This window comes from Mus caroli, unplaced genomic scaffold (genome assembly GCF_978045245.1).
Source record: "Mus caroli unplaced genomic scaffold, Mus_caroli_1 scaffold_2, whole genome shotgun sequence".
In the NCBI taxonomy this organism is placed as follows: domain Eukaryota; kingdom Metazoa; phylum Chordata; class Mammalia; order Rodentia; family Muridae; genus Mus; species Mus caroli.
Window position 1 is genome coordinate 59,819,685 of NW_028227257.1, and position 27,481 is coordinate 59,847,165.

Sequence of the window (27,481 nt, forward strand, 5' to 3'; positions counted from 1 at the left end):
TCTCTCGTACCAAACCTCATCCTTTTGGCTTGACTGGCCAGTGGGCCTGCAGAATTCCCCTTGTCATTGTTCTCCATTACTGTAGTTACAGGTGTAAGCTACCACTGGGCTCCTCATGGTTGTGTAGACCTGTATCAACCATCTCCCTATCCCCAAATGAGATCTTTGTGGAGGTGATACATGAAATATGACTGGAAGACACTCAGTCCTCCTGTGGCTGAGAAATGCTAATAAGGAGAATAGTGGAACCAGCCATGTGTGTGCCTTTATTTAGATAGCTTCTTTCAGAATGTAGCCACATTTTTGTCAAATATCCACGCCCTATTGACCCCAGAATAGACCCACCCTAAAACTGGCAGAACTGAGTGCAGATGGTGACTGGGCTCCTTCGTGAGTGAGAGCCATCTACAGGTGCTGTGGACAACCCAGTACAAGCTAAGTAGACAGTTTCAGAATCTACAGACCTCTCAGCAAGCCAGACACTTCAGGTGGCATCAGGCTGTGCACCAAGAGTTGGTGCAAAATGGAGAAGGAACATGACCAGGAGCCCCGTAGGTTTGGTGGAGATGCACCTAGTGGGTCTTTTGTGGTAAATGGCTCTAGCTGTGTTGTGTTGAGATGAATTCCTAGTTGCTCTTACATGAAGTCAGTCTTTTTCAGGCATACATGGTAAGCTGCAGCCACTGGAAGAAGAAACCCTGAGATCAGTACAAGAGCAAACAAGGAGATTCCCATCATCCCTAGGAATTGCTTGTCCTGGGACAGAGAAAGGGAGGAGTCTTAAAGGAGCAGCTTGCCTTCCCTGGGTCTTCCCTAGGAAAGTATCTTCCACAGGGATGCAACTCAAGAGGTGGGGCTAGGCTCTGTTGTACACCCACCCCAGGAATCACAATCTTCACCAAGTTCCAGTCCTGAGAGTGAGAAGCAGGCTGGGTTCTGCCTGTCCTTCATCCCCCCCCCTCCCCCGTGGGTTCTGTGCAGGGGATGTGCTGTGTTTGCTGTGCTTACCTCAAGTACATTCAGTTTGATGATACCATCGCCATCCTTGTCAAATGCGTTAAAAGCTCCTGTGTGAAAGCATAAAGTAAATGCTAGTCACAGACTCTCATTTGTCACCTCCCATTCCTTTTCTTAGGGTTTGGACCTAGTTTACTTGTGTTTGCTTCTTGAAGAATTTATTATTGTATGCATGTGGGCACAGAACATATGTAGAGGTCAGAGGGGCAACTCTGAGATTGGTTTTCTCCTTCCACCTCATGGATTTCAGCCATTAAACTCAGACCACCAGACCCACGCAGCTGAGCCATCTTGCCAGCCCTTGTTTTATTATTGAAACAAGGTCTCTCCAAGTAGCCCAGACTGGCCTTGAATTCATAATCCTCCTATCTCTCCTACCTAACTGCTGAGATCACACGTGAGCATCATCTGAGTGCTCAGATCTGTAATTTAAGAAGCCTCTGTGCTGAGTGCTATCCTTCCACACAGATCCATGCAGGAGGTAACCAGTATCCATCTCTCCCTTGCCTCTTTCGTCTCCCTTTGCCATCCTTCTCTTGGCCTTCAGAGAGTAACGGCTGACATGCAGCCTCAGTGGAAGAGTGGGCAACTGTCAGGCTGAGCTCTTATTGTTGTGACTGTACTATGGGGAAGGAGCCCAGAGGGCTTGAGAAGTCTGGGGAGTAGCCCCTCACTTACTGAACATCCCTTCCAGCCTGACGAAGCAGCAGATGAAGCTGTCAAAGTCGATGTTCATGTGTTTGTCTGCATAGCGCATGGTGATGATGTCATAGAGTTGGCTGTTGAGATGGAAGCCTTGGAGGGGCAGGGAGAGGGAAGGATGAAGTTCTCAGGCTTGCAGTCTCCTTTCCCATCCCCTCCTGCTTCCCCTGGCTCTCAGGTCTACATGTTGTCACCCTCTCTCCCCCCAGCATCCCCTGCACCCCAGCACCTGCATCATTGACTGCATTTCGCATCTCATAGCTATTGATGGTACCGGAATGGTCTGTGTCATAGTGCTTGAAGATTTTCTGAAAATACAAAGTTCAAAGACAGCAATCACACACTTAATCCCAAGTTAACCCTGTCCATCATTCCCACATCTGTCTCTCATCGCACCTGCCAGGCCTTGATCTTTTTCCAGAGGTGATGGAACTCTTGAAGATTCAGTCTTCCAGAGCCATCTGTCTAGAGGATAGATGTAAGGACCACAGGCACATAGTAAAATGCCTCTGAACTGGGTGAGGGTGTCTAGGGCACTATGCAGGGAAGGTGATTAAACCACCTTTACCAGGGCCCCTGACTCTGCCAGGTTCTATCCTTCTCCCTTCTTGACCAGAGTTCCTGCCATCTTTACAGCTCACAGAGCCTGCCCGCTAGGAAGTTTGGGCAGCATGCCAAGCAGGGTTTCAAGTCTGAGGTAAGAGCCAGAGGTGATGACCAGCCACTACCCAGTATCCATTCCTAACCTCTGCCAGACATCCAGGAGTATCTGTGTTAGGATTCCCTTAAGCTTTTCCCTGGGCATGGACACCCTTAACTGTTCCCCTGATCCTCTGGGCAGATAGAAGGATACATCCATGAGAGCTATCATGCTTCTGCAGGACTCCAGCGTGAACCCTTGTGTCTTCAGGTCCTTGTCTGGGGGGATGGAGAAGGGTGAGGAGCTGCTTTCAGACAGCTGGGGCCCCTGCCCATCCCCCACATCCGGCGTGGGTCGCTCACGTTTGTTCACCACTGTGTTGAGGACATTCTTGAGTTCATCTGCACAGATCTCCATGTCCTGAGGGAGAGAAGAGAATTGTAAGGGGCAGAGCAGCCAGTGCAGCAAGCAGCTCACAGCCAGAAGGCTCTGAGCCACCCAGTCAGTGGTTGAACCCAAAAGCACAGGTTTCTTTGATGCATCACACATTCTCTGGTTCTCCCACATCAAATGACCCCTGGTAGACGATGAGTCGTTGAGGAGGTGGGTCCCTGGGCTAGGATAGAGATACATACGTCGCCTGCGATCTGCCTGAAGATGTTCCGGAATTGCTGCTGCTCATCACTTTCCTGGTCTGTGTGGCCAGGCCTTGGCTATAGGGACACAAAGGAAACTGGTTTATGGGAACCCAGGCGTCAGTATCCCAAACAGCCCCATAAAGCAGCAGCAGGTCGCACAAGGTTCATGTTTTCAGTCTACCTGCAAACTCAGAGTGAGGATTCTAGAGGCTCTGCAGTCCTGGAACCTCGGGCCAAAGGATAAACTTGCCATGCTAACATGCAGACAGCATCCTTGCCTCTCTTGACTCTCTTCCACATAGAACTTTCTCTGCTCTTTTGAGCCTGACCAGAGGCCAGGTCCTCCAACCACTACTGTCTCTGTAGCTAAGTCCTCAAAGGAACCCTCCCTCCCCACCTGATAGGTTCTCTTGGATGGAGGGCGTGGCCCTGGAGTGCTGCAGGGCTGCTGTCAGACCCCACTTTCTGCTACCATCCCTTTTTCCTCCCTTTGCAACAACTCTGAATAAAGACAGAGTTCAGCTTCATTCTTTGCAGCTGGCTTGCCTCACTCAGCCTTTGTCTCCCCATGCTCCATTGTCCTGGCTGGAGAGGCTTCAGTGGGCGGTGCTTGGCCTATCCTTCCCACCCTAGGACTGGTTTGGTGTGGCAGCAACCTTAAAAGACACTTACCCAAGCTGGGCGTGGTGGCGCACACCTTTAATCCCAGCACTTGGGAGGCAGAGGCAGGCGGATTTCTGAGTTCGAGGCCAGCCTGGTCTACAAAGTGAGTGCCAGGACAGCCAAGGCTACACAGAGAAACCCTGTCTCGAAAAACCAAAAAAAAAAAAAAAAAAAAAAAGACACTTACCCAGAGGAACTTGCCGGGAGGAAAAGTCAGCAGACAATTCCAAACCCCTCAGTGTTGAAAAGACCCTCCCCTGAGAGCCACCATAACCCCTATGAACCCCAAGAGCATAGCAGAGCCCCCACTATGAGCTAAACTCCCCATCCATGCCGCATGCTCAGAAACCTGTGGGGTTTCCCCTCGTTTCTCGGGCCCTGCTTTGTCTTTGCCCTCCTCTGCCTCCTGGTCCACACCCAGCTCCTTGTTGCTGTTTGCTCTGTCAGAAACGAAGATGATGGGCTGGGGAGAGGAGGGGAGGGAAAGGGGCGGGCAGGAGGGAAGCAAGTATTACAGACTGAGGGACACAAGAGGCAGACGACCCCTGAAGCAGCTTTGTCCACTGAGGAGGAAATGGTCACTCAGAAGCCTGAGTCCCATTTCTGAACTCACAAGCCGTGTGGCTAGGAGACATGCCAAACCTTTCTGGACCTTGAAGAGTACACTCTCTGTCCCTGTCTGTCTCTCTCCGTTTCTGTCTGTCTGTTTGTCCCTCCCTCCCTCTCTGTGTTTTGTTTTGTTTGGGACTGAATCCCACTGTAGCTCAGTCTAGCCCCTGTGTATACCACCATGTGTGGCTTGAACCTCAGTTCTCAGTTTTATTCATATTTTTAAAAACAGCTAATATGTTCTATAAGTTGGATGGTCCACTATTGTACCCACCTCCCATTTCTCCTTGTGCGTTCCTAAGTAACACGCAAAAGCGCGAAGAATGCTGAGCACAGATGATGTGATCGGTGACTATCAAGTACTTTTGTGGATTTATTTTTCAAGTGGCAAAACACTGAAGTCTCCCAGAAATTCAGTGTCAAACCCATTAAAAATGAGGCTTTCGGGCTGGTCGTGGTGGCACACAACTGTAACCCTAGCAGAGGGAATGACCACAAATTCAAGGCCATCCTAGTAGAAAACAGAGCTCTGGCCCCGTGGTTCCCCAGGAACCTCTCATATCCTGTTGCTTGTGGCATGTCTGCTCTGCCCAGCCCTCCTCCCCTCATGTAAGAACTACCTTCAGTGGCTGTTCACACTCATCTGCTACTGCACCTGGTAAAACCTCACTTTCCCTTCTGATAGGGCCTCTGCGGAAGCCAGATGTAGTGAAGGTAAAACTGTACTTATTGTGCAAACCCCGAAGGTACTACAGAAGCAGGGGGGCTACCTTAAGGCCATATTCATGTAAGTGCAGAGGCCACAGAAGAGCTACAGAGTGGCCGCCACATCCTGCCTGTGTTGGTGTGGTGGGAAACAGCAGGGCTTGGGGCCAAAGTGCAGACAATCTTAGCAGCCTCAGCTAAAAAAAGCAGCCTGGTCAGGGAGGCCCCACTCTGTTCCTGTGCAGCTCACCCGGGGGAGCACCGGAGAGAGCCGGGTTTAGCTCCTTAGACCGCAGCTCGCTTTTATAAACAGCGGCTCTTGCCAAAGCAAATGAAACTAGTAGGGATTTCAGAACAAGCGAAGGTGACGGTCTGAGCAGACTAGTGGGCAGGGTGTAGCCAGGGTGTAGCCATGGGGCATCTCTACCAGCCATGCGCTTATAGACTCACATGCAGTCTTGACAACACAAGCCTTGAAGTGTAGGGAGCCCTGGGGAGGTGAGGCAGGAGACTGGTCTCAGAGTAGACATATGTGGGACTGTGGTTCCAATGTCCCCAGTTGCTAACTGTGTGGGCAAATCACTTTGCTTTTCTGAATGTGAAACTCTCACTTATAAAAAGCATAAACAGTGTCTACCTTATAGATACTATTATATAGTGGGGTAGGGGCTTGCTATAAGCACTCCACATGGTATATGTTCCCTCTGGGCTGGACCAGCACTCGTGCCAGGAGAACCTCTGAGATAGATTCCTCAGGACCACCATAAGCACCCACACCAAACCTTGTCTGACGGCTGTGGTATTTCAGAGCACAGACTCTGGGGAACTCCCTGGCTAAGTGTGGTCTCAGGGAGACTGGTTTGTCTGGTCTGCCTTTTCGCCCTCTAAACACAGGACTGATAATGGAACCACAGACCAGGAGGATCACTGTGAGGCTGAGCTGAAGCACTTGCAAGGGCACCCAACTCAGCAGAGGCTCCAAGGAGAAGAGGAAGAAGTGCGTCTTACACATGCCACAGTGTACACACACATGCCATATGTTACACGTGTGTATACATATGCATGAGTATACACACACATGTCATATGTTACACGTGTGTATACATATGCATGCGTATACACAAGTATACACATGCCACATGTTACACAAGTATATGCATATGCATGCATATACACAAGTATACATACCCGTGCCACATATTACACATATGCACACACACATGCATGCATGTGCACACATAAGCACAGTGCCTGGCCCACTCACCTTGTTTTTTTTCTTTTTCTGCATGGAAAGGGGACAGTAAGTGAGGAATGGGTGAAAATCAAGTTTCTAGGGTGGCCAGTGGCTCAAGGCTCTGGGGTCCAGATATTGTAATCAATTGGAGCTCAGGGGGTAAAGGCACTTGCCACCAAGACTGACAACCCAAATGACCCCTGGGAACCACAAAGCAAAACAAAAGAACTGACTGCCACAAGTTGTCCTCTGACCCCCACATGTGTGCTTGGGACATGCACATACATGAATGAATGAATAAATTAATAAAATACAATTTTTTTAAAGAACACAGAGTGCAAAGGAGGAAAAGTGTCCTTCTGCCACATCTCAAGACTGACAGCTGCTATGCTTTGTTCAGCTGCTATGCTTTGTTCTGCTAATCTGATGCTAGGGAGGGAAAGGACCTTGCCAGTCCTTAAAAATAAAATTGGTCGCCAAAATGTGGCTCATTCAAACCTGTGTGAAAGTGAAGTTTTTTTTTAAAAGGAGATTTTGTTTTAATATTTAGGCAAACATGTAACAGGGAGATTCATATGTGTTTCCAGGTTGGGGCTTTTTATGTAAAATCGGAAGGTTTGGCAATTACACTGGGCCAGCAATGTCCTGTGGCAAGTCAGCTGAGACCCTACCCAGAGTCTTTAAAAACAACAACAGGGGCTGGTGAGATGGCTCAGTGGGTAAGAGCACCCAACTGCTCTTCCGAAGGTTCGGAGTTCAAATCCCAGCAACCACATGGTGGCTCACAACCATCCGTAACGAGATCTGGCGCCCTCTTCTGGAGTGTCTGAAGACAGCTGCAGTGTACTTATATATAATAAATAAATAAATCTTTAAAAATAAATAAATAAATAAATAAAAAATAAATAAAACAACAACAAAACAAAACACACAAAAAAATCCCAAAAACAAACAAACAAAAAACCAGGGTTTCTCTGTGTAGCCCTAGCTGTCCTGGAACTCTCTCTGTAGGCCTTGAAACCAGAGATCCACTTGTGCCACCACACCTGGCCCACCATGTGTTATTTGAAAGCTGTTGACAAACATAGCTATGTAAGGACACTAGACCCCCTCCACTGACCTGCAGTACTCATGACATGCCCGTTCCCATGAGCCTCCCTCCTCCCCCTTAAGCAGCGCTAGAATTGAATCCAGAGCCTTGTCAATACCAGGCAAGCATTCTACACTCAGCTACGCTCCCAGTCCATGAAATCTTTGAGTGAGCAACTCCTGAAACATATTCTATGCTGTTCCAGCACTCAAAGGATGAGGAAGAGCAAGACACACCCAACCCTAAAATAAGATGTGCAGATGTGTAAGATGTGCCGGAACCAGCATTGTGATCATGGGAGTCACTACCTGAAAGACGCTCAGTGGGGCGTTTGTCCTGGGTCAAGTCACTCTGAGAACAGCCCCAAGATCCATGGCAGACCTGAGTCTCCTCCATTACACCGACCCCTCTCTCCTGAAACACACACACACACACACACACACACATACACGAGAATCTAAACTTCTCCACTGCCCTACCTACCACGTCCTGCCTCCAGGAGTGCAAGGAAGCCATTTAACCCCACTGAGCCACCACCTTCTCGAGTGAAAAGCTAGGATGACAACCTCATCCATCTCATGCACTTCTCCGAACGTCTGAAGAAATGATGTAAGCCACAGTCCTGAAGGATATCTAGAAATGCCCTTGTGATGCACATGCTACAGCAGACATTTCACACGTGTGAGCTTATAGATCTAAACTCCACCAGCATGGCCAGGGGATTATGAGTATCCCCATTTTGCAGAGTAGAAAGCGGAGTCAGAGGGATTCTGTAAGCATGACCAAGTCACCCAGGTGGAAGGTGAATGACCCAGGTTCTGACCCTGGGTCCTGAACCTAGTCCCTTTTCTCTGTGTGAGAAATCAGACGCGATCCAAACTCTTAAGCCAATATTAGCCTTCCTTGCCATCACTTCCTAAACCCAGCTGCCTTCCTCTAATTGATAAAATACTTTCTCCTCTTCCACACTCCCGCTTCTGACCAGCAAAATGGTTCTACAACAGAAACATCATTCCTTCTGCCATGCACACTTGACTGCCCCTGCCTGGGCTGGAATGTGACCCCATATCTTCTCATAGTTAAGAGCCTAACCACTTACCACTGGCCGATCCACAGATATTGTATTTTCAGCTTCCCTGTGAAAAACACAAACAAAGGGTATCTCAATATCCCCTGGAACAAACAGGAGTCACCCCCACAAATTTGTCCAGGTCACATGGCTTCTTTGTGGTCCAAGATTTGAGATTAAATCTAAAAGAGCCTGGGACTAAACACCCACCCCAGGAGCCAGCCTCGTGTAGACGCCATTCCCAAAAAAGCCCAGGTGCACAGCTACTCCTTGGTGTTGCCCAGAGCTCCCTCAAAGCATGGCCCAGCTACCTAGCAACAGGCCTAGCACCTCTTCCAGGGACAGAACTCAGAGAGGCAGGGTCTGTCAGTACATCTGCTGAGATGAAGCCTGGCTGGCTTCCCGTGCATTCCAACTACACTCACTCACTTATCATTTCTATAAATCTAATGTGTCTATAAAGCAATGTGTGTTTCCTCGTCCCTTGTCCCTTGAGTGTTAACCTTCATAAAGGCACTGAGCCCCTTCTGTTTCTGTTTCTGTGATCCTGTTTACTTCATGATACCCAGTGCCTGGAAGAGTCCTGGGGTAGAATGGCTGCTCAAAACATATCTGCAGGATGAATGGAATGAATATTTGTGAGATGCTCTAGTGCCACAGGGCTATACTTGCAACTCCTCTGGAGGCTGGGGTAGGAGGATCAAAGGTTCGAGGCCAATCTGAGTGAGTTCAAGGCCAGCCTGGGAAATTTAGTTAAACCTGTGGCTCCCCAGGATTGCACTCCGGTGCTGTAAAAAGCAATCAAAGAAAGGACTGAAGGAACTTGAGTAAAGGTCCCAGAGTACAGAATGGCAAAAGCCTGTGGGTGTGTCCCAAAAGACCTGAAGGAAATTGGTCCAGCTGCCTCCTGGCTATAGACGGGCCACATGAGTGACCTCTTAGCGGTGGGGGGGGGGGGGGGGAGCCAGGCTGGCACTCACTCAGAGAGATTCCTCTTTTCAGAGAAGACTCGGAGGATGAATTCCCCCTCCTGGTGGGGCTCGTAGGTGGAGGGTACGATGACATACTCGCTGGGTGGCAGGCGGAAGCGCTGGGACACCTCCCGCATGTTGATGTAGGTTTTGCTTCTGGCCTTGGAGGCGTTGTACAAGAAGAAGTCCTTCTGCAGGTGTTGCTTATTCCCGTGCATCTGGGGGCAAGAACCCAAAAGAACTGAGCCCCTTGGGAAGGTTGTGTGGACCTGCTCATAGTCCCCTCCAAGGGCCCTGACTCTTTGGTCATTCGTTTCACCGTCCTTACCTACCTACTTCCAGTTCCTAAGGCCTCAAATTGCTGAACATCACAGAAATTCTGTAGCTCACTTCCTCCTCTTCCTTTTTTTGGGGGAGGGGGGTGGCGGGGGCAGGATTCAAAAATAAAGATCAGGTCTATGTTTTTCCCTTGGCAGGGCCACTCACCAGAACTGATGATCCCCAAATCCAAATCCCTCAAGCTCACAAGTGCCCCAAAGATGGGGAAGGACTCTGGGCTCTGAAGAAGGCGATTCTCCTATTCTAGGAGGCAGCCTCCTTCAAACGCACCTCTGAGAGTGTATAGTTGCATGAATATGAAAGAGTAAGTGTGGGAAGGTTTGCGTGTTTGATGGGCAGGGTGTCCTGGTGGGAGGGAGAAAACGTGCATTATGGGCGTGGTACCCTCTTATCAGCCTCGCTCACCACCCTACCAGGAAGCTTCTTAGGGAGCCACAGACAGACTTAGAGCCCCCAAGGAATGCTGCACACCACGGCTGGCCGCTGCCACTGCTATACCTCTTTGGGAACCTGGAAGCGAAATAGAAAAAGAACACCTCTGATGTGAATGAGGGTACAGAGTCGGCAGAAGGGAATGCCAGACATATTAGAGTGACTGTAGGCTCTAACTCCTGCTACCACCCGGCCAGCTCCGTCCCGCCTACTGCACCTGTGGCATTTACACTGGTGACAGACATGTGTGGGCCTGAGAGCAGGAGCCCTGTTGGTCACTGGGGACATGAAAAACCAGAGGACCCTGTTGGAAACTCTCAAGTTCTCCCCGTTGGAAAGGTGTTTCCCGTAATGGAGCCGGGGCGCTCATACCTCGTAGATGGCGAAGCCAATAGTGAAGAGGTTGGCCCCCAGCTTCCGGTCCTTGCGCCGGTTCTTCTGCATCAGAGCCACGAGGAAGCTGCAGATCACCTCAGAGTCCTCAGGGTCATCGTCTTCCTCCAGAAGCTTGAGACGGTACTGCGGGTTGGTCCAGAAAGTGTCTGTGACCCAAGAAAGGAAATGCGTGTTCAGATGCGCCTCTAAGAGAAATGGCAGGAAGGGAAGCAGGACAGAGATCCGTTCTCCTCTGTTCCTTATGAGGGGTAACGTTAAGGTTTTGATTTATATGTGTATGGGTGGTTTGCCTATGTCTGTGTACCGCATGCATGTCTGGTGCCCATGGAGATCAGAAGAGGGCCACCATGTGGTTGCTGGGAACCGAACTGAGGTCCTCTGCAAGAGCAGTAAGAGCTCTTTACCACTGAGCCATCTCGCCAGTTAAATGGATTTTGACTTAGAATTAGGGAAGAATTCCCAGAAATTTCTGAAATGGCCCTAAGAACTGCTGCCGATTCCTACTACTTATTTATATAAATGGGATCCTCAAGAAATGGGATCCTCAAGATTGACAGTTATAACATCAAAATATCCATCAATTCCAAAAAGAAGATGCTCTGTGTCCTACGGGATCTAATATTCCACAAGATTTAAATTTTTGAGCAAAAGCGAACAAGTGCATCTATCTCATTAACATAAAATAAATGGCAAATTTACATGTGCACCATGAACTGTTTTAAAATAAAATAAATTTGTTTTCTTTTCATTTTTTTGTGACAATTCTCCTGACTACATCCTTCATGCTGGGATTAGAAGCATGTGCAACCATACATGTTTTATTCTCTGTGTGTATGTGTGTGAGAGTGTGACTTCATGCATGCTACGCAAGCAAACTATTAACTATGTTACACCCCAGTCTCCCAAGTAAATGTCTTAATGTTTTATCAGTCTGATTTGCATACCTATTTTATACACCTATACACAGGGTTATGTAAAAATTCCTCATTGAAAAGAAGTTATATACGATGTAAAAAAGTTTTAAGAGGCCTGCTTCCCATTCCGGACAACTGTAAGATGCAGTTATTTATGGAAAGCATGATCTAAGCATTTGTGTAATTATTGGTGAGTGAGACCCCCTACCCTTATGCTGGCTAGTTTTATATCAACTTGATACAAGTTAGAGTCATCAGAAAAGAGGGAATCTCCTTCTCTCTGCCACTGATAAAATGTCTCCCTAAGATTGTACTATAAGCAGACAACCTGTGGTCCTGGGTTCTATAAAAAAATCAGGCTGAGCAAGCCATGAAAAGCAAGCCGGTAAACAGCACCCCTCCATGGTCTCTGCCTCAGCATCTGCTTCCAGGTTCCTGCCCGTTTGAGTTCCTGAATTCCTCCTCTGATGAACAGTGATGCCAAATAAACCCTTTCCTCCCCAAGTTGTTTTGGTCTTGGTATTTCACCACAGCAGTAGAAAACTAAACCAGTGCTTCTGGCATTGCACGGTCTGGATGTGCAATGCTGTCATGTCTCCTCCTTTCTGAACGTTCATTGTCTTTGACACATGACAGCTGTTTAACTTTTAGCCTACTCCTCAAGTGTCACTGTTCTCAAGTGAATGAGGCTTTATGTTTCTCCTCTGGTTTCACCTATGCTGTTTCCCTAGGCATCTGACCCTCTCCACTGTGATGTGTGTGTGTGTGTATGTTATGTGTATATGTGTGTGTGTGTGTGTGTGTGTGTGGTGTGTGTGTGGTGTGTGGTGTGTGGTGTGTGTGGTGGTGGTGGTGGTGGTGGTGGTGGTGGTGTGTGTGTGTGTGTGGTGTTAGTGTCTTCTTTCTTTTCTTTTTTCCAGAGACAGAGTTTCTCTGTGTAGCCCTGGCTGTCCTAAACTCTGAAGATCAGGCTGGCTTCAAACAGAGATCTGCCTGTCTCTGCCTTCCATGTGCTGGGATTAAAGGAGTACACCACCATAGCCTTGTGTGACCTCTACTTTCTAATAGACCCCTACATTCCAATGACACCTGAGGTACATGTCTAGGCTCAGTTTCCTATCTGGCTTCCCACTCTCTACCACCCTTTTCTTCTCATCTATTTACTCGTTTTTTTTTTTTTTCATCATAAAATACTGAGTTTTGTGTGTATATGGTGTGTGTGTGTGTGTGTGTGTGTGTGTGTGTGTGTGTTTGTGAAAGCAGATGTATGCACGGCATGGCATGTGCATGGAGGTCAAAGGGCAATGTCAGTCCTCTCCTTCCACTTTGCTTGGGAGTCTCTGTTGTCTACTGATATGTATGCTGGGCTAACTGGCCCCTGAGCTTCTGGGATTCTCCTGTCTCCATTTCCCATCACTGGGGTCTTGGACACACAACTTAGTACACATGACTTTTGTGGGGGTTTGAGGATCCAGACTCAGTTTATCCGGAAAGTTCTTTATAGGCTGAACCATCTCTCTGTCATCTTCATTGAATTTTTATCATATAACCAAGTCTGCTCTAAAATGCAGATGACTTCAGTTCTCTACTACAAATCTTTACCATGGGAGTCAATATGTACCTCAAACTTTTCATGTCATAAACTAAACTCCTCTTACTGTGACTCCACAACCAACCACATAAAAACAGCACGCCAACTTTGGTTCTGTGTAATTAATATTACAATATTGACTCACCTGCCCAGGTCATTGTACTGGGACCCTTGGTATCACTCATTATTCCTTCCCTAAATCTGAATTCTCTCTGCTGCCCCATCTCTGAGGCCACTGCCTTGGACATGCATTCAGCATCTCTGCCGTGGGCTAATGCAGTGGTGACCAGGTCCTCAAATACACCTTCAACAGGATTGGCATGGCGTTCTGACAGTTTCCTGCTTCAAGCTCAAGTTGCTACAAGCTCCCTGTCGGAGGTCCCTTGGCATGTTTCCTTCCTTAACTGAGGAGGCTTTCATAAGACAGTGCATCCCGAATTTAGGACAGGCTCGATAAGTGATAGATAATATTATTCTGCCTGGAATGAGTTCTGCCTAGACCTTCCCCCATCCAGAGGCTCTCCCACCTGGGAAGTTTCGGCAGCCTCCAGCAGAACAGCCCCTCACCCAGCGGCCCTCGTTTACAGACACTGTCCAGGTCTGAAGCTTATCGGACTCCAGGGCGTCAGCTGTGAGGTTGCAGATCTCCAGCTTCGTGAAATGGTAGACAAAGTCATCATATGACATCCTGAGAGGTCGAGAGAGGAGACACTCACACAGGCCGAGGAAGGGAAGGTTCAGGGCTAATACAGCACAGTAAAGTCCCCCAGAAGACCCTGATGTCACTTGGCTTGTTCAATTGCTTTTGAGAGACAGGATTTCATCCTGTGGTCTTGGTTGGCCTTGACCTTTCTACCCTTCTGCCTCTGTCTCCCAAATGATGGACTTACAGGTGTGTGCCTGGCACTGTCACTTCTGACCTAGCTACCCCAAACTATCACCATGTCTTATGCTCATGACTCCTCATTTGTCTTTGAAAAGAGTGTGCCGGAAATTAGTTCTCGAAAATGTTACTCACTGTATGTTTCACTATTGCCAGGCACATTTTCAGCATGGAAAAAAGAGATGTCACTTGGAAAAAGATAGTTTTAAGGCCAGTAACATCATAGATAAATGCCTCTGGGTCCTGAGGGAACCAAAGGCGTCATAGGAGACACTATTGTCAGCTGAGACTCAGAAGGCTGACATGATCAGAATAAGGCTGGCACTGGATATCAGGTAAGAAAAGCCCCAGAAGAGAGCCACATCAGGGCCAGTGCGCAAGGGTAGCTTCTGGAATGAGAGCTGCCATGGGAGGGCCTGGGTCTGAGCTCAGTCACTGCCATGACTGGCACTCTCTTTTCAGAACCTCACCTTTGCTGGGCCTTGAGTACCCATAGGAAAACAGGGCCCAGATATGCCAAAGATGCAACCCAGTGGCTTCTGATTGGAACCTGAGATCTCACCTACCCGCCTGGGCCATGAACTTACCAGAACTCCCCATCCTCGGTGACCTGGTGCTGTAGACGGGCCTTCTCGTCTTTGTCTACAAAGCTCCAGTCCTTCCAACTGGTAGGAAAATGGGGAAATTAAGAAAGTTCCAATCCCCTCGAGTGGGTTCACAAGGGCTTGACTGTCTCTGCCTGAATCTTCTAGCCTCCTCATTAAGAGCTTGAATCTGCATCAGATAGCTGTATATCCTTAGACATGTCACTTGACCTGTCAGCTTCGACTTCCTCAGCTGCAGAAGGGAACCGACTATATCATCTGCCTAGGAGCTATGAGGACTTCATGAACTTCTTCGAAACTATTAGCTTGCTGCCCACGGAGTGCTAAGAAAAGATCATGTAACAGGAAAACAGCCAGGCACTCTTCCTTCCTTCCTTCCTTCCCTGTTTTTTTTTTTTTTTTTTTTTTTTTTTTTTTGGTTTTTCGAGACAGGGTCTCTCTGTATAGCCCTGGCTGTCTTGGAACTCACTTTGTAGACCAGGCTGGCCTCCAACTCAGAAATCCACCTGCCTCTGCCTCCTGAGTGCTAGGATTAAAGGCATGCGCCACCACGCCCAGCTTCTTCCTTCCTTCCTTCCTTCCTTCCTTCCTTCCTTCCTTCCTTCCTTCCTTTCTTTCTTTCTTTCTTTCTTTCTTTCTTTCTTTCTTTCTTTCTTTCTTTCTTTCTTTCTTTCTTTCTTTCTTTCTTTCTTCCTCCCTCTTTCTTCCTTCCTCTCTTTCTTCTTTCTTTCTTTCTTTCTTTCTTTCTTTCTTTCTTTCTTTCTTTCTTTCTTCTTCCCTCTTTCTTCCTTCCTCTCTTTCTTCTTTCTTTCTTTCTTTCTTTCTTTCTTTCTTTCTTTCTTTCTTTCTTTCTTTTTTTCCGAAGGAGAGGCTCTTTTGGTCTCAGTTAAGAGCTTTCCCCAGCTGTCACCTTTACCCCTCATAAGAGTCACCTGGACACTGTAGGTACTGCTTCCATTTTGTAGGTGAGGTAAAGGGGATAGACACTAAGAAGGGAATCGCCTGTTTAGTCCAGAACTCTGGTGGAGGCTTCTAGAACCTTTCCTCTCAAGAATATAAGTACCATCATGTTCACTGAGTCCCTGGCTCCCCTGCCTTCACCTCCTGCCCTTTTGGGGAACCCACAGAAGTGTCCTTCTCTGTAGGTCACTGGTTTGAGAATGATCTTCCACCAGTATCAACAGTACTCTCATGGTTTGGTACCCACCCCAGTGTGGCCCCAAGCTCTGTTGCCCGTGGACTGCCTCACCCATCACTCCAAGAGCCGTTCCACTCCACCTGGCCCCAGGGGTTCCGCAGCCGCACCAACTTCACCTTCTCACCTTTGAACAGGGCCTGAGGCAAAGAGACACAACTTGGAAGCTCAAGCAAGTTTGGAAAGATGGGGCATCTGACTTGCTATGAGGGCTGGGAAGAAGTTGTGAGAATCCAGTATAAAGGCTGCCTGCCTGGCCCTGGCCAGGTGGACAAACCAGAAGCTTGCTGACAGGGTGAGGCGTCTGGCCATGGTATGTACTGGTGGAGGGGGATAAACATTTATGATGAGGCTTTAGAAACATATTAAGTATTTTGTTAGGCTTTATTCTTTTTACTTATGTGGATGTATGTCTGCCCATGTGAGTTTATGTGCACCATATGCCTGCAAGTGCCCGAGCAAGCAGGCCAGAGGTTCTCAGAGCTCCTGGAACTAGAGTTACCTGATGGTGCTGGGACCCAAACCCAGGTCCTCTGGAAGAACAAGAAATGCTCTTAACTGCAGAGCCACCTCTCCTGCCCTTATTTTTATTCAGTGTGTGTGTGTGTGCGCGCGCGCATGCGTGTGTGCACATGCGTGTGTGCACATGTATGTATGTGTGTGATGTGAGGGTGGGTGTGCATGTGTCTCAGTGCACATGTGCACAGTAGAGGACAACTTCCTGGAGTCAGTCCTCTCCTTCTGCTCTGGGTCCCAGGTTTGGACTTGAGTCTTCATACTTGCGTAGTAAGTGCTTCTACCGAGACCCTTCACTACCCCTTTCTGAGGGTGATTTAAAGCAGGCCCCTGATAGATAAACTACAGACAGATGCCTCCCCTCAACAGACCAATTAGAAAAAGATGCCCCATTCTCCAATCACGTGCAGTGGGGGATGCAGACACAGCCTCTCTTAGGCCATTTTTTTTTCAGGACATAACCTGTCCAACTGCATGCTACAGCCTCACAATGATCCTGCTTGGGAAATGACCCAGGACACTTCAGAAACCCCACAGGAAGCAAAATGGACACCAGAGGACAGGAAACAAGGCAGTACACAAGCTCAACTTTGTAGGCCAAAAGCTGTGTTTCTAGTCGTTCCTTGGAAACAACTAGACAAATCCCAGTCTTCAGCGTTAAAAGCAAAGGGAAGGGCCAGGGAACCACTCAGCTGATGAAATACCTGCTGGTCAAGAATAGAGACCCAAGTTTGGATCCCCAGCACCCATGTAAAAATGATGCCACAGCAAAGTATATATGGAACCCCAGCACAGGGAGGGCGGATCCCTGGAGCTCATTAACCAACCAATCTAACCAATTGGTAAGGTCCAGGCTCAGTGAGAGGCACCATCTCAAAATAAGATGAATCACCAAGGAACACCCAATACTGACCCCTTGCCTCCACAGGCACACATGCATAAGTGTGTACATTCACTAGACACACAGCTGAACCCAGAAGATTAGCGGCCAGGTCTACCTCAAGTCAGTCCCATAGGTCCCTTCTGCCCTCAGAAACCCAGCTTGGACCTGACTGGCAAGTTCTCTGGGTGGTGAGAGAGGCACAGAAAGTTAAGTCCTGACTTTAGCAGGTCAACTCAGGGGTTTCCAGGCCCCACCAAGCTCCAACAGACTCACCTCCTCCAGCCCAGTGACTGAATAGGCATGCCCTTTCACCAGCCCACAGGCCATTCTTGTTTCATACTGCACCGGAACAATTGTCTGTAGAGAAATAACCAGACAGCCTATCAGGAGCTGGGGTGAAAGAGGGCAGAAGTTCTGTTGAGTGGAGACAAGGGCTCATACTGGTTCTTTTCTGAGTTATCTCAGACTAAAGATGACTCTCTTCCTTCACCTTATGCCTCATGGCCAGGATCAGACCCTCGCTGGTTTTTCAAGAGCAACAGGAAGATGCTGCCCTAGTCCTCCTAGCTGATCTTGCTGCCCTGATGGCCAGAGATCAAGGTGAGTCCTGGAATAGGAGGTAAGTAAAAGAATTTCCCCTTCATTCTAGACTCCCTCAGCAGAGGAGAGGGGGACATCGTGGGTCTGTGCCTTCCTCTGAGCCCATCTAGAGTTGACTATTCCCCAAAGAAGGATTTGAGAAAGAGAGTTCTCTTGCTGTCACCTTGCCTCCCTCACACTTACTAGAACATGGAAGTCAAGACAATTCAGTCCCTACTCCCAATGCTGGCAATACATATGGGGTGGTTCCCTGCTGTGACAGGACTATGCCTGAATTCAGGGGCAAAGATGTTCAAGTTCTAGTTCTTGAGGGTTCCTCGGCACAAGGGTAGATAGACCACCAAGCTCTCGACAGGCATCCCAGCATCAGCTGGCCCAGTAACAACAGCTTTGGGGAAGCTTCTGGGAGCCACATGGGAGTGAATTCCTGAAGCCTTCTTCAGGGTGACAGGTGTAGGTGAGTCTGGAACTTTTTTCATCTTAGTGTCTTCGATTTCATTCATCTGACTCAGATTAGGGCAGGGCATTCACTGATCTGCTCAGCTATAGCTCAGAGGCCACCTGAGATAGCTTTTGGCGCTACACGGCCTATCATTTTGACCAGCAGTTTTCTTCTTGAGACTCTCCTATAGAAACCATTATGTGTGTATACAAAACTGTCTTTATGCTTATTACAGCACTTTTGAAAAACAGACTTTAAAAAACCCTCTAACTCTTCAATAGAGTGTTAGTAAGTAAATTATAATATATTTGCACATCAGAATATTGTACAGCTTCTAAAATGATATAAAAAGAATACTTAGTTGCATTTTAAAAATATGAACCTTGCTGGGCAGTGGTGGCACACACCTTTAATCCCAGCACTTGGGAGGCAGAGGCAGGCGAATTTCTGAGTTCGAGGCCAGCCTGGTCTACAGAGTGAGTTCCAGGACAGCCAGGGCTACACAGAAAAACCCTGTCTTGGGGGTGGGGGGTGGGGGAGGAACCAAAATACTCAACAACAACAGAAAAGAGGCTGCAAAGATGTAACATATATTAAGATACAATTTTTTTTAATTAGGTATTTTCCTAGTTTACATTTCCAATGCTATCCCAAAAGTCCCCCATACCCACCCCCCAATCCCCTACCCACCCACTCCCCCTTTTTGGCCCTGGCGTTCCCCTGTACTGGGGCATATAAAGTTTGCAAGTCCAAAGGGCCTCTCTTTCCAGTGATGGCAAACTAGGCCATCTTTTGATACATATGCAGCTAGAGACAAGAGCTCCGGGGTACTGGTTAGTTCATATTGTTGTTCCACCTATAGGGTTGCAGATCCCTTTAGCTCCTTGGGTACTTTCTCTAGCTCCTCCATTGGGGGCCGTGTGACCCATCCAATAGCTGACTGTGAGCATCCACTTCTGTGTTTGCTAGGCCCCCCGGCAAGATACAATTTTAAAATATATATAGTTTAAGCTTGTGCCCAGAAGGACTATATACCAAACCCTGGGCAGTTATCTTTAGATGAGAAAATATAGGCTAACTTTTCCTCTGTGCTTTTCTGTCTGGCTCAGTCCTTCAGGAAGCACATGTGCCGTCCAAGCAGGAGGACGCAAACACTATATAGCACTGAAGCCCTGTGTTCCTTAGAGGAGAGTTACCAAAAGGAAGGGAGTCTATTCTGTTGGCCCTGACTTCAGAAGGATGGGCCATGCAGATCTGGGGCACTAGTCAGTCTCAACATTTGGAGATGTACACACCCGTGACGGTCTGTCATCTGAGCCCCTGGGGTCCAGGTCTGAGTCTCTGAGCAGCGAGTTATCCATATTTCTCACCATCCGTGCAATCAACTCCCCCATGTTCAGACCAGAAGGAGAGGTTCCGTAAGTCATGTTCGTGCCATCCTGAGGCCCGATGGGAAGGAAAGTAGAGAACCCAGGAAAGAGAAAGAGAGCAAACAAGGGAGGGCGGGAAGGGAAGGGGACGGAAAGGGGGAGCGACACGCAAAGCAAAAGAGGAGAAAGACATCAACAGAGCGTAAATGCAGAACAGATACAAGACAATAACAGGACAGGAGAGTTCTCCCATGCGGTAACAACCAAGCCTTCCTACCCACAGGGAGAGAAAGTGCTGGGAGAGAAAGAGGCAGGAGGCGGCTTGCCCCGCCCCAGACCACTATTCCCAAAGCAGCTCTTGAGGAAACCAGGCCATGGTGGGTCCTCTCCTTGTTCCTGTCTCAGTTCATATCATCTTGGGACCCTGAGAGAGGGTCAGAGAGATCATCCAGACTGCAGCACAGAGCCCAAGGACTGAGGTGATGTCAAAACTCAGCAACTATGGAGCTTTCTAAGGGCAAAGATCCACAGCCAGCGATGTGGTTGGCTTGTGGGGCATGCTTGCGCTGAGCAGTCCGGACAAGAGAGGCCTATCAGCGGGGCCTCTGGTCTATTGCTACCAGAATTCTAGGGTTTGGAGTGTCATGGCTCATTCTTTTTCTTGGGAAGCACCCCACCCTCAGGGACACATTCCCACTGAAAAACTGTCAATTTTAAAGTTAACCATCATCCATGTTCTTTGTTTTTAAAAGCAGGACCTCACTATGCAAATCAGGTTGGATTCAACTTTTAAATTGCTGGAATTACTGCTAGTTTCTTTTTAAAAAAAAATTGTTTATTTAGTGTGGGGAAGAAGTGCATGCAGAAGTCAGACAACAGGTTTCGGGAGTCCATTGTCTTTCTACCATGTGGATTGCAAAGATCAAACTTAGGTCCTCAGGTTTAGTAACAAGTGTCTTTACCAGTGAGCCATCTCACCGATGTGGCTCTTGCCTTTACAGCATCCACCCCATCTCAGGAGGAAGCTGTGTGTTGTTGGTAGCTGAGTGAAGGGCCGCCCTGGAATCACACTTACGTCAATGGAGCAGCCCATGAGGGAACCTCTCTCGATAGCTTTCCTCATAATCTTGTACATGTCACTCGGAGCATCCTTGATCTCAAAAAACTCTGTCACCCCTCCTGTGAAGTCCTCCATGGCTTCTGTGGTGTTCCCACCTTTCAGAGCTTCGTAGGAGCCATGGAGCCTTGGAGAGAAGACAAAAGGCAGTCTGGAGTCTAGGAGTTCCAGGAAGTATGACAAGCTGAGTTAACTCGAGGCCAGAGAGGGCCAGAAGCATTGTCATGACGGTCCCCATTTCCCACAGCCCTCTTCCACTATCTGCTAAATCTAGTGGCGGAGGTGGAGGCCTAAGGTAAGAGACAACCTGGCCTTATGAATGTGCTACAAGTATATGGTTTTAAGCAAGTAAGATCCTAGGAGCTGAACTCCAGAGAAGCAACGAGCTGATGAAGAAGACTTGAAACACCATGAGGAAGGCAGGATCAAAATGCTGGCTGTAGGAAGCTGAAGACTTACTGCACACATCTTTATATCTTTTTGCTTTTATGTTTTTCAGATAGGGTTCCTACTGCCCAGACCTGATCTCAAGCTGACTCAGGCTCTTTACTGGACTCCCACAATCCACATGAGCATGCATTCACATGCCTAGCCCAATGTGAAGGAGACTTTGGCTGAATCTTGAAATCCATATCCCCCACCCCTGTAGTCCTGTTTCCCATCCTAAATGTTGCCTTACTTGGCATAAGCCTTCTCCAGGAGAGCACTCCAGAACTCATTGCGGTGGTTGGATTTGGTGAAAACCAGCTGATTGTTGTATGTTGGCAGACAGTCGTCAATGACCACATCTACCCAGTCTCCATAGCGCCAGAACTGCAAGAAGAAAGAAGCCCAGTCACCCCTGTGCACTACCTTACCCGATCCCACATCCTATAGGACTCTGAGCCAAAACCCTACCATTTCCTGGGCTTTGCATCCTGAACTTGTTCATTCTAGTCTGGCTTTTGAGTGTGTAAATCTATCTCTAACTAGGCCATGAACTTCTGCAAAACAGGAAACTGCATATCCCTTAGTATCTGCCAAAAGCCCAGCCCAGTTCTGGACATAGTAGGTCCTCTGAATATCTTAGGGCTTGAGACTTTTCTCCCTTGCCCACAGGTCTGGGACAGACCTGGTTTAAGTACATTCGTGTATCCCAAATGATTCCAGTGCACACCCAGGATTGAGAACTCATGATTAAGAAAAGCTGTAGGGCTAACTAAAGTATTTCTCTTTATCCCATTTTCTTCTTTCCTCCCCTCCCCTCCTCCTTTCCTTTCTATTGTGTTTGAGACACACAGGTCAGCAGGCAGTATCCCTTCCTCCCTCCCTTCCCATGGCATAGCGTCAAGGATGAAAAGTCGGGGGCACAGATAAACAACTTGTTTTTACTAGGTACCCATGCTAGCCTTGAACTTATCATGATCTTCCTGTCTCTGCCTCCTGAGTGCTGGTATTATAGGTCTGTGCCACCACGCCCAACTGATTTATTTATTGATTGATGATGACTAAAATGGAAAAGGGGAGTGCACTGGATATGCTGAGGTACCATAGGAGTGGGATGTCAGCTGATCAGTTTGAGTCATTCTTGACACTAGGAAGTTTCAGGGCCAGAGGCACGCTGCTCAGAACCACAGAAAGTTCCAGAGCCCCACATGCATGTCTCAGATCTGTTCTGGTCCAGCCCAGAATTTGTCTCTGCATCAAGATGATCAGTGCCCAGAAAAATTCTAATGGATAAATTAATTCTAGAACCAACACTTTCAGGGCTGGGTCAAACCAGCCACTAAATGCCCAGAAGACCAGAATTTTCTGGCAAGACCTAGAAAGGGAAGTGATAGCAGTAGGAAGGTAAATAGACTCCTATTTCAAGGGTACAGGGTCATGAGCCAGGGATCACAGAAAAAAAAAAAAAAAAACCCAACACTTTCAGGCTGAGCATCTTAAGAACCTATTTGAGGGGGCTTCAGGCAATAACATAGCAGCCAGCCAGCTGGAGGACAAAAATAGGTACTCAAGCCAGCAGGCTGGATGACTTTCTCTCCCCCTTTCTGGGGCACAGTGGAAAGTATGTAAGTTGGAGGGCACCTGCTTCTTTGCAAGCTTGTAGCTGTAAGTGGGTCATTGCCCACAGGTAGGTGCGCGGAACCTTTCCTGAGCCAGCTGGGAAGTCAAGGCCAGGAGACCCAGGGTGGGCAGACTCTGACTGGGTGGTGCTATACTTGTCTGAAAATATCTCTTGACTCAGAAGAGACTGAACGTTTCCGGGACCTTGCAGCCAAGTTAATAATATGCCTTGAGATCATTTAGGACTATGTACTTAGCCTGCTGGCCTCTCTGCACTCAGCCTGTGGAAGTTTAATGGGCCTTTCAGAGAACAGTGCAGCCAACCTCACTATGCTTTCGATTTCCCATGTAATCAGCCTTTACAAGCTAAGCTAAACGCACAGCTTTAATCTCAAGTTATGTACTCTACCATGACCATGACCTAAGATTATACACGCTGTGGTAATAATTTCCTGAAAACAGCCAAGAGGTTGGAAGCAACGGTACGCAACAACTACCCCATGTTGGAAGCCACACGTGGATGTAAGTTGATAATATGTCTGTGGGTTTGTGCTTTTGAGTGATTCTCTGGGTGACCTGAGGTCAATAAAGTGATTTCTTGTAAAAATCTGTTCAAGATTTCTGCAAAGAGTTTCTGTGCTGTTCAATGAATACAAACCAAAGCCCTCTGTTAGGCACAAATTCAGACAGACAGACAGACACACACACACTCACACACATACAACTAGGCAACAGACATATGACACAGGCACAGATGAGAACAGACACAGACATGACAGCAAACACATACATTCATTAGATACACAGGCAACAAGGACAGATGGGTCACACACACACACAGACAACAGACAGACTACAGACAAGAGAAGGTCACCTCCTTACTACAGCATGGAACATTTTGGTGCCTTCTCTGAGGTTATCTTTAACTGAGTATGGCTGCTGTCTCAACCACACCCCCATTTCCTCACCTGGAAGTGGAAGATCCCTGCGTAGTTTTCAGTGAAACTTTGATCATGGGGTATAACTCGGAAAAGCAGCCGCTCATTCAGGGTCAGGCAGGCGATGGCTGCAAGAAACCAGCAGTCCCCTGCAAGCAAATACAGACCCAGGTAGTCAGATGGGGACTTCCCCTCTGGGAAGAGCCCTGCCAGCCCCAGCCAGAAGCTCCCCATAGCTAATGACTCGGGATGCCCACTGCCCTGCTTCCTGCCTGCCCTCAACTAGGTGTGAGCCCAGGCAAGGAGACTGTCAGGGATAGGAACTCCTCAATGGCACGAGCAGCACGAGGACAGGGTAACTCATTCTCTCAGGACAGGCTTTCCTAAGTTAGGCAATGGATTCCTCCTTTAATAAAACACTTCCTGGTCATTCTCTCTCTCCATGTGCAGGGCAACCATGACATGTTGGAACAATAAATTCCTCTTGCTTTTTACATCATAAATAAATAAATCACTTCCTTCTATGGTCTCAGTAGAGACAACAGTGGTAATTATGGCTGTCCTCTGTCTTTGTAGGGTGAGCCCATTTCCCCTTCTGGCATCAAGGAAAACGGTATTAGAGAACCATCAGCTAAGCAGACGTGTGTCAGAAAGCAGGGCTGTTGGGCAGCTAGCTACCACAGAACCATTCTACACAGGTCACTAAGGCTGCCAAAGGGACATGCCTGGTACCCAGACAATTCCATAGCTCTACTGGGGGCACAGGCTAGCTGCCACACTGCTGGTGGGAAGAGGGACTCACAACCACCCAGACCCCCATCTCCCGGCCCTTACTCAGCTCAGAAGCAGTGTATTGGTTTGAGGGCTCAGGGATTAGTTTGCCCACACCCTCCAGGCAGTGTTCCTCAGGTGCCAGAAGCCACTGTACCTGAGGTGTTCTCAGCCTCCCTTTCTGGAACAAAGTGATAGGTATTTTTCAGTTGTTCCTGCTTTTTTTGGGTCAAGTCCTTTAATGTTCTCTCCAGTTTCTCTTCACAGAGCTTGCCTACAGTCTACCTAGGGAGGAGGCTTCCAGAACAAAAGATGGAGGAGAGGAAGGGACTCAGAACAGTCCAGACGACAAGGTGACAGAACCTTGTCCTCTCCTCTACATGGCAGATGCCACCTCTGCCAAAAGACTTCCTTTAGTGTGGAGATGCCTGATCTGAGGACCTGAGACTCCTGAGGCACCTCCAGATGCCACACGGAAGAAGGAAAAACCTGACCCCCTCAAGGTGTCCTTTGACCTTCACAGGTATAGGCCATGGCATGTGCACACAGATGCACACAGACAGACAGACAGACAGACACACTCATTAAATAAATAAATAAATAAATAAATAAATATTATTTTAAAATATTAGGAGATGCACTAAAAGAGAAACCAGAATTTATCCCTTCCCATTCTGAATAGAGATCTCTCAGGTTAACTAACCCTGGGTCACCTGGCAGGACATGGTGGAGGGAGTTTTCCTACCTAGATCTCCTTGGCAGATGTCAGTCCTGTTGGCTCCACCAATGATAAACCGGGGATTCTCACAAATTTCCTGTGAAAACAAAACAGAAACAACCATTGTAGGAGTCCTGGCTGAGCTGATGGCCTACTGCCATCAATGATTTACACTCACTGTCCCCCTCCCCGGCCTCCACAGCCGTCCAAGTGGAGAGCCAGCGCTCTTCTTTTAAAACCAGAAAGCTGAAGCTCAGAAGTTGGTGTATTGGTGCACAGCTGTAATCCCAGCACTGGAGGAGCTGAGGCAGGAGCTGTCCCCTCTTCTTTCCATACCATGTACTGGGTAGCATGTACCTTGAGAGGGGGGACGGGCAAGAGACTGCAGAACTTATGGCTTTGTTTTCTCTAAACCGGGGCAAAAGATGGAAGAGGAGGAGGAGGAGGAAGAGAACAATTTTCCCTTTTTAGAATTCTGGACACAGGCCTTGGCAGTTGGGGAAGCAGACAGTAAATCCCAAGTGAGCCCCACTCCCCAGTTTGTTGGAAGGGGCAAACACACCCACAACAGCAATAGTAGCAGCTGCAGTTTCCAAACCCATGGACTAAGTCACGCCCATCAGCAGCCAACAGACGGCACTCTTGATTTCATTCAGTGTCTGCTTCGTTTTAATTTTTTTTGTTTTTGTTTTGTTTTGTTTGTTTGTTTGTTTGTTTTTCGAGACAGGGTTTCTCTGTGTAGCCCTGACTGTCCTGGAACTCACTTTGTAGACCAGGCTGGCCTTGAACTCAGAAATCCGCCTGCCCTGCCCGAGTGCTGGGATTAAAGGAGGCATGTGCCACCACACCCGGCATTTTTTTTTTTTAACTTTTAAACTCATTAAAGGTTCAGTGTTTTGATTTTTAATGTTGTTCTTCACAGCTTCAAGAAACCTTGTTATTCCTGTGACGTGTTCCGTGCTAGCTAGTTTTATGTCAGCTTGACACAGTAAAGTTATCTGAAAGGAGGGAGCCTCAACTGAGAAAAATGCCTCCATAAGATGTGGTTGTAGGGCATTTTCTAAATTATTGATTGATGGAGGGAGGGCCCAGACCATCCTGGGTGGGGCCATCACTGGGCTGATGATACTGGGTTCTGTAAGAAAGCTGGCTGAGCAAGCCATGAAGAGCAAGCCAGTAAGCAGCACCTCTCCATGGCCTCTGCATCATCTCCTGCCTCCAGGTTCCTGCTCTGTTTGAGTTTCTGCCCTGAATTCCCTCAGTGATGGGCCGTCCGTTACCTGGAAGTGTGACCTGAAATAAACACTTTGCTGCCCAAGTGTCTTGGTCATGGTGTTTCATCACAGCAATAGAAACCCTAATTAGACATGTTCTCTGTCTTTCTGTCTCACTGTGTCTCTCCTTTCTCACAACTACACAATTCTCCCCAAGTGAGCTGAGCTCTGCCCCCACACTCAGGGTTGTCTCCATCCTACTACATAGAAAGGCACATCCATATCATACCATAGCTCTCCTGGCAATGAATAGGCATGAGTCAGGATTGGTATAAAGGGCTACACAGAGACACACACAAAGTACACAGACCTCTCATGCAGAATTATAAGACTTTCTGCACCCAAGGCAGTGGAACATATCAAAGTAGTCAATGTGAGCAGTGAGGAGGCATGTTTACAGTCTGTGCCTGACCTCTGCGGTCAGCCTCCTCAAAGCACATAATAAGCCCAGGGCTGGAGAGATGGCTCAGCCTTTGTTGAGCGCCTGCCTTCCAATGGTCTGTAGCTCCAGTTATAAGGGCTCCAGTGCCATCTAGTGGCCGCCATGAGTACTGCATATGGTATACACGTACTTAAATACTCAGCTACTTAAAATAAAAATTAAAAATTATATATATAAAAAACCAAACAAATCCATAAGTTCAGCCTACTCAGAAGAAAATTCGAGAGAGATGCCATGAGAGGTGTTTTACAAAATACCTGACTAGTGCTCTGTGAAAATGCACAGCTCATTGGAAACCAGGAAAACTTGAGAGGGGAGGCCAAGGACACAAGACACATAAGTGAATACAAGGGAGGAGTCTTGGAACATAAAAAGACAGAGGAAGAACCCTAAGGAAATAAAGTGTGGACTTTGTTTTCAATAACATATCGATCTTACTGATAGCCAAGGTACAGGACTGAAGGTAGCAGTCTCCTTACTTGTGGGGTATATCCCAAGACCCCCAGAAATCTGAAGCTGTGGTTATGACCAATGCCCATATAGATCATTAGACTCCTTCCTATACACACACCAATAGTTTAACTCATAAATCAATAAGAGATGACTAATACTACAATAAAATAGAATAATTAAAACAATGTACAATAGTGGAGGTTATTTTAAACTTCTGA

At 47.8% G+C, this 27,481-nt stretch overlaps 1 protein-coding gene across 5 annotated transcripts in view; it reads right to left on the reverse strand.

The window, feature by feature from the left end:
- Positions 1 to 274: 274 nt before the first annotated feature.
- Positions 275 to 27,481, reverse strand: part of Capn3 (calpain 3) — a 40,425-nt gene continuing 13,218 nt past the window's right edge. For 2 of the 5 annotated variants that reach the window (XM_021182471.2, XM_021182477.2), the window contains exons 2-21: positions 25,122 to 25,191; positions 23,636 to 23,754; positions 21,301 to 21,434; positions 20,580 to 20,748; positions 17,366 to 17,449; positions 15,748 to 15,833; positions 14,481 to 14,558; positions 13,538 to 13,698; positions 10,482 to 10,651; positions 10,176 to 10,187; positions 9,348 to 9,556; positions 8,398 to 8,434; positions 2,995 to 3,072; positions 2,722 to 2,779; positions 2,573 to 2,637; positions 2,116 to 2,184; positions 1,949 to 2,027; positions 1,696 to 1,812; positions 1,009 to 1,067; positions 275 to 683 (exon numbers count right to left, since the gene is read on the reverse strand). In XM_021182471.2, the coding sequence (XP_021038130.1) occupies positions 657 to 683; positions 1,009 to 1,067; positions 1,696 to 1,812; positions 1,949 to 2,027; positions 2,116 to 2,184; positions 2,573 to 2,637; positions 2,722 to 2,779; positions 2,995 to 3,072; positions 8,398 to 8,434; positions 9,348 to 9,556; positions 10,176 to 10,187; positions 10,482 to 10,651; positions 13,538 to 13,698; positions 14,481 to 14,558; positions 15,748 to 15,833; positions 17,366 to 17,449; positions 20,580 to 20,748; positions 21,301 to 21,434; positions 23,636 to 23,754; positions 25,122 to 25,191 (1,881 nt within the window). In that variant the 3' untranslated portion in view covers positions 275 to 656. Of the gene's footprint in view, positions 684 to 1,008; positions 1,068 to 1,695; positions 1,813 to 1,948; positions 2,028 to 2,115; positions 2,185 to 2,572; positions 2,638 to 2,721; positions 2,780 to 2,994; positions 3,073 to 4,009; positions 4,124 to 6,238; positions 6,257 to 8,397; positions 8,435 to 9,347; positions 9,557 to 10,175; positions 10,188 to 10,481; positions 10,652 to 13,537; positions 13,699 to 14,480; positions 14,559 to 15,747; positions 15,834 to 17,365; positions 17,450 to 19,429; positions 19,574 to 20,579; positions 20,749 to 21,300; positions 21,435 to 23,635; positions 23,755 to 25,121; positions 25,192 to 27,481 lie in introns of all 5 variants that reach the window. The other 3 variants (XM_021182442.3, XM_021182448.3, XM_021182458.3) reach the window with 3 other exon arrangements.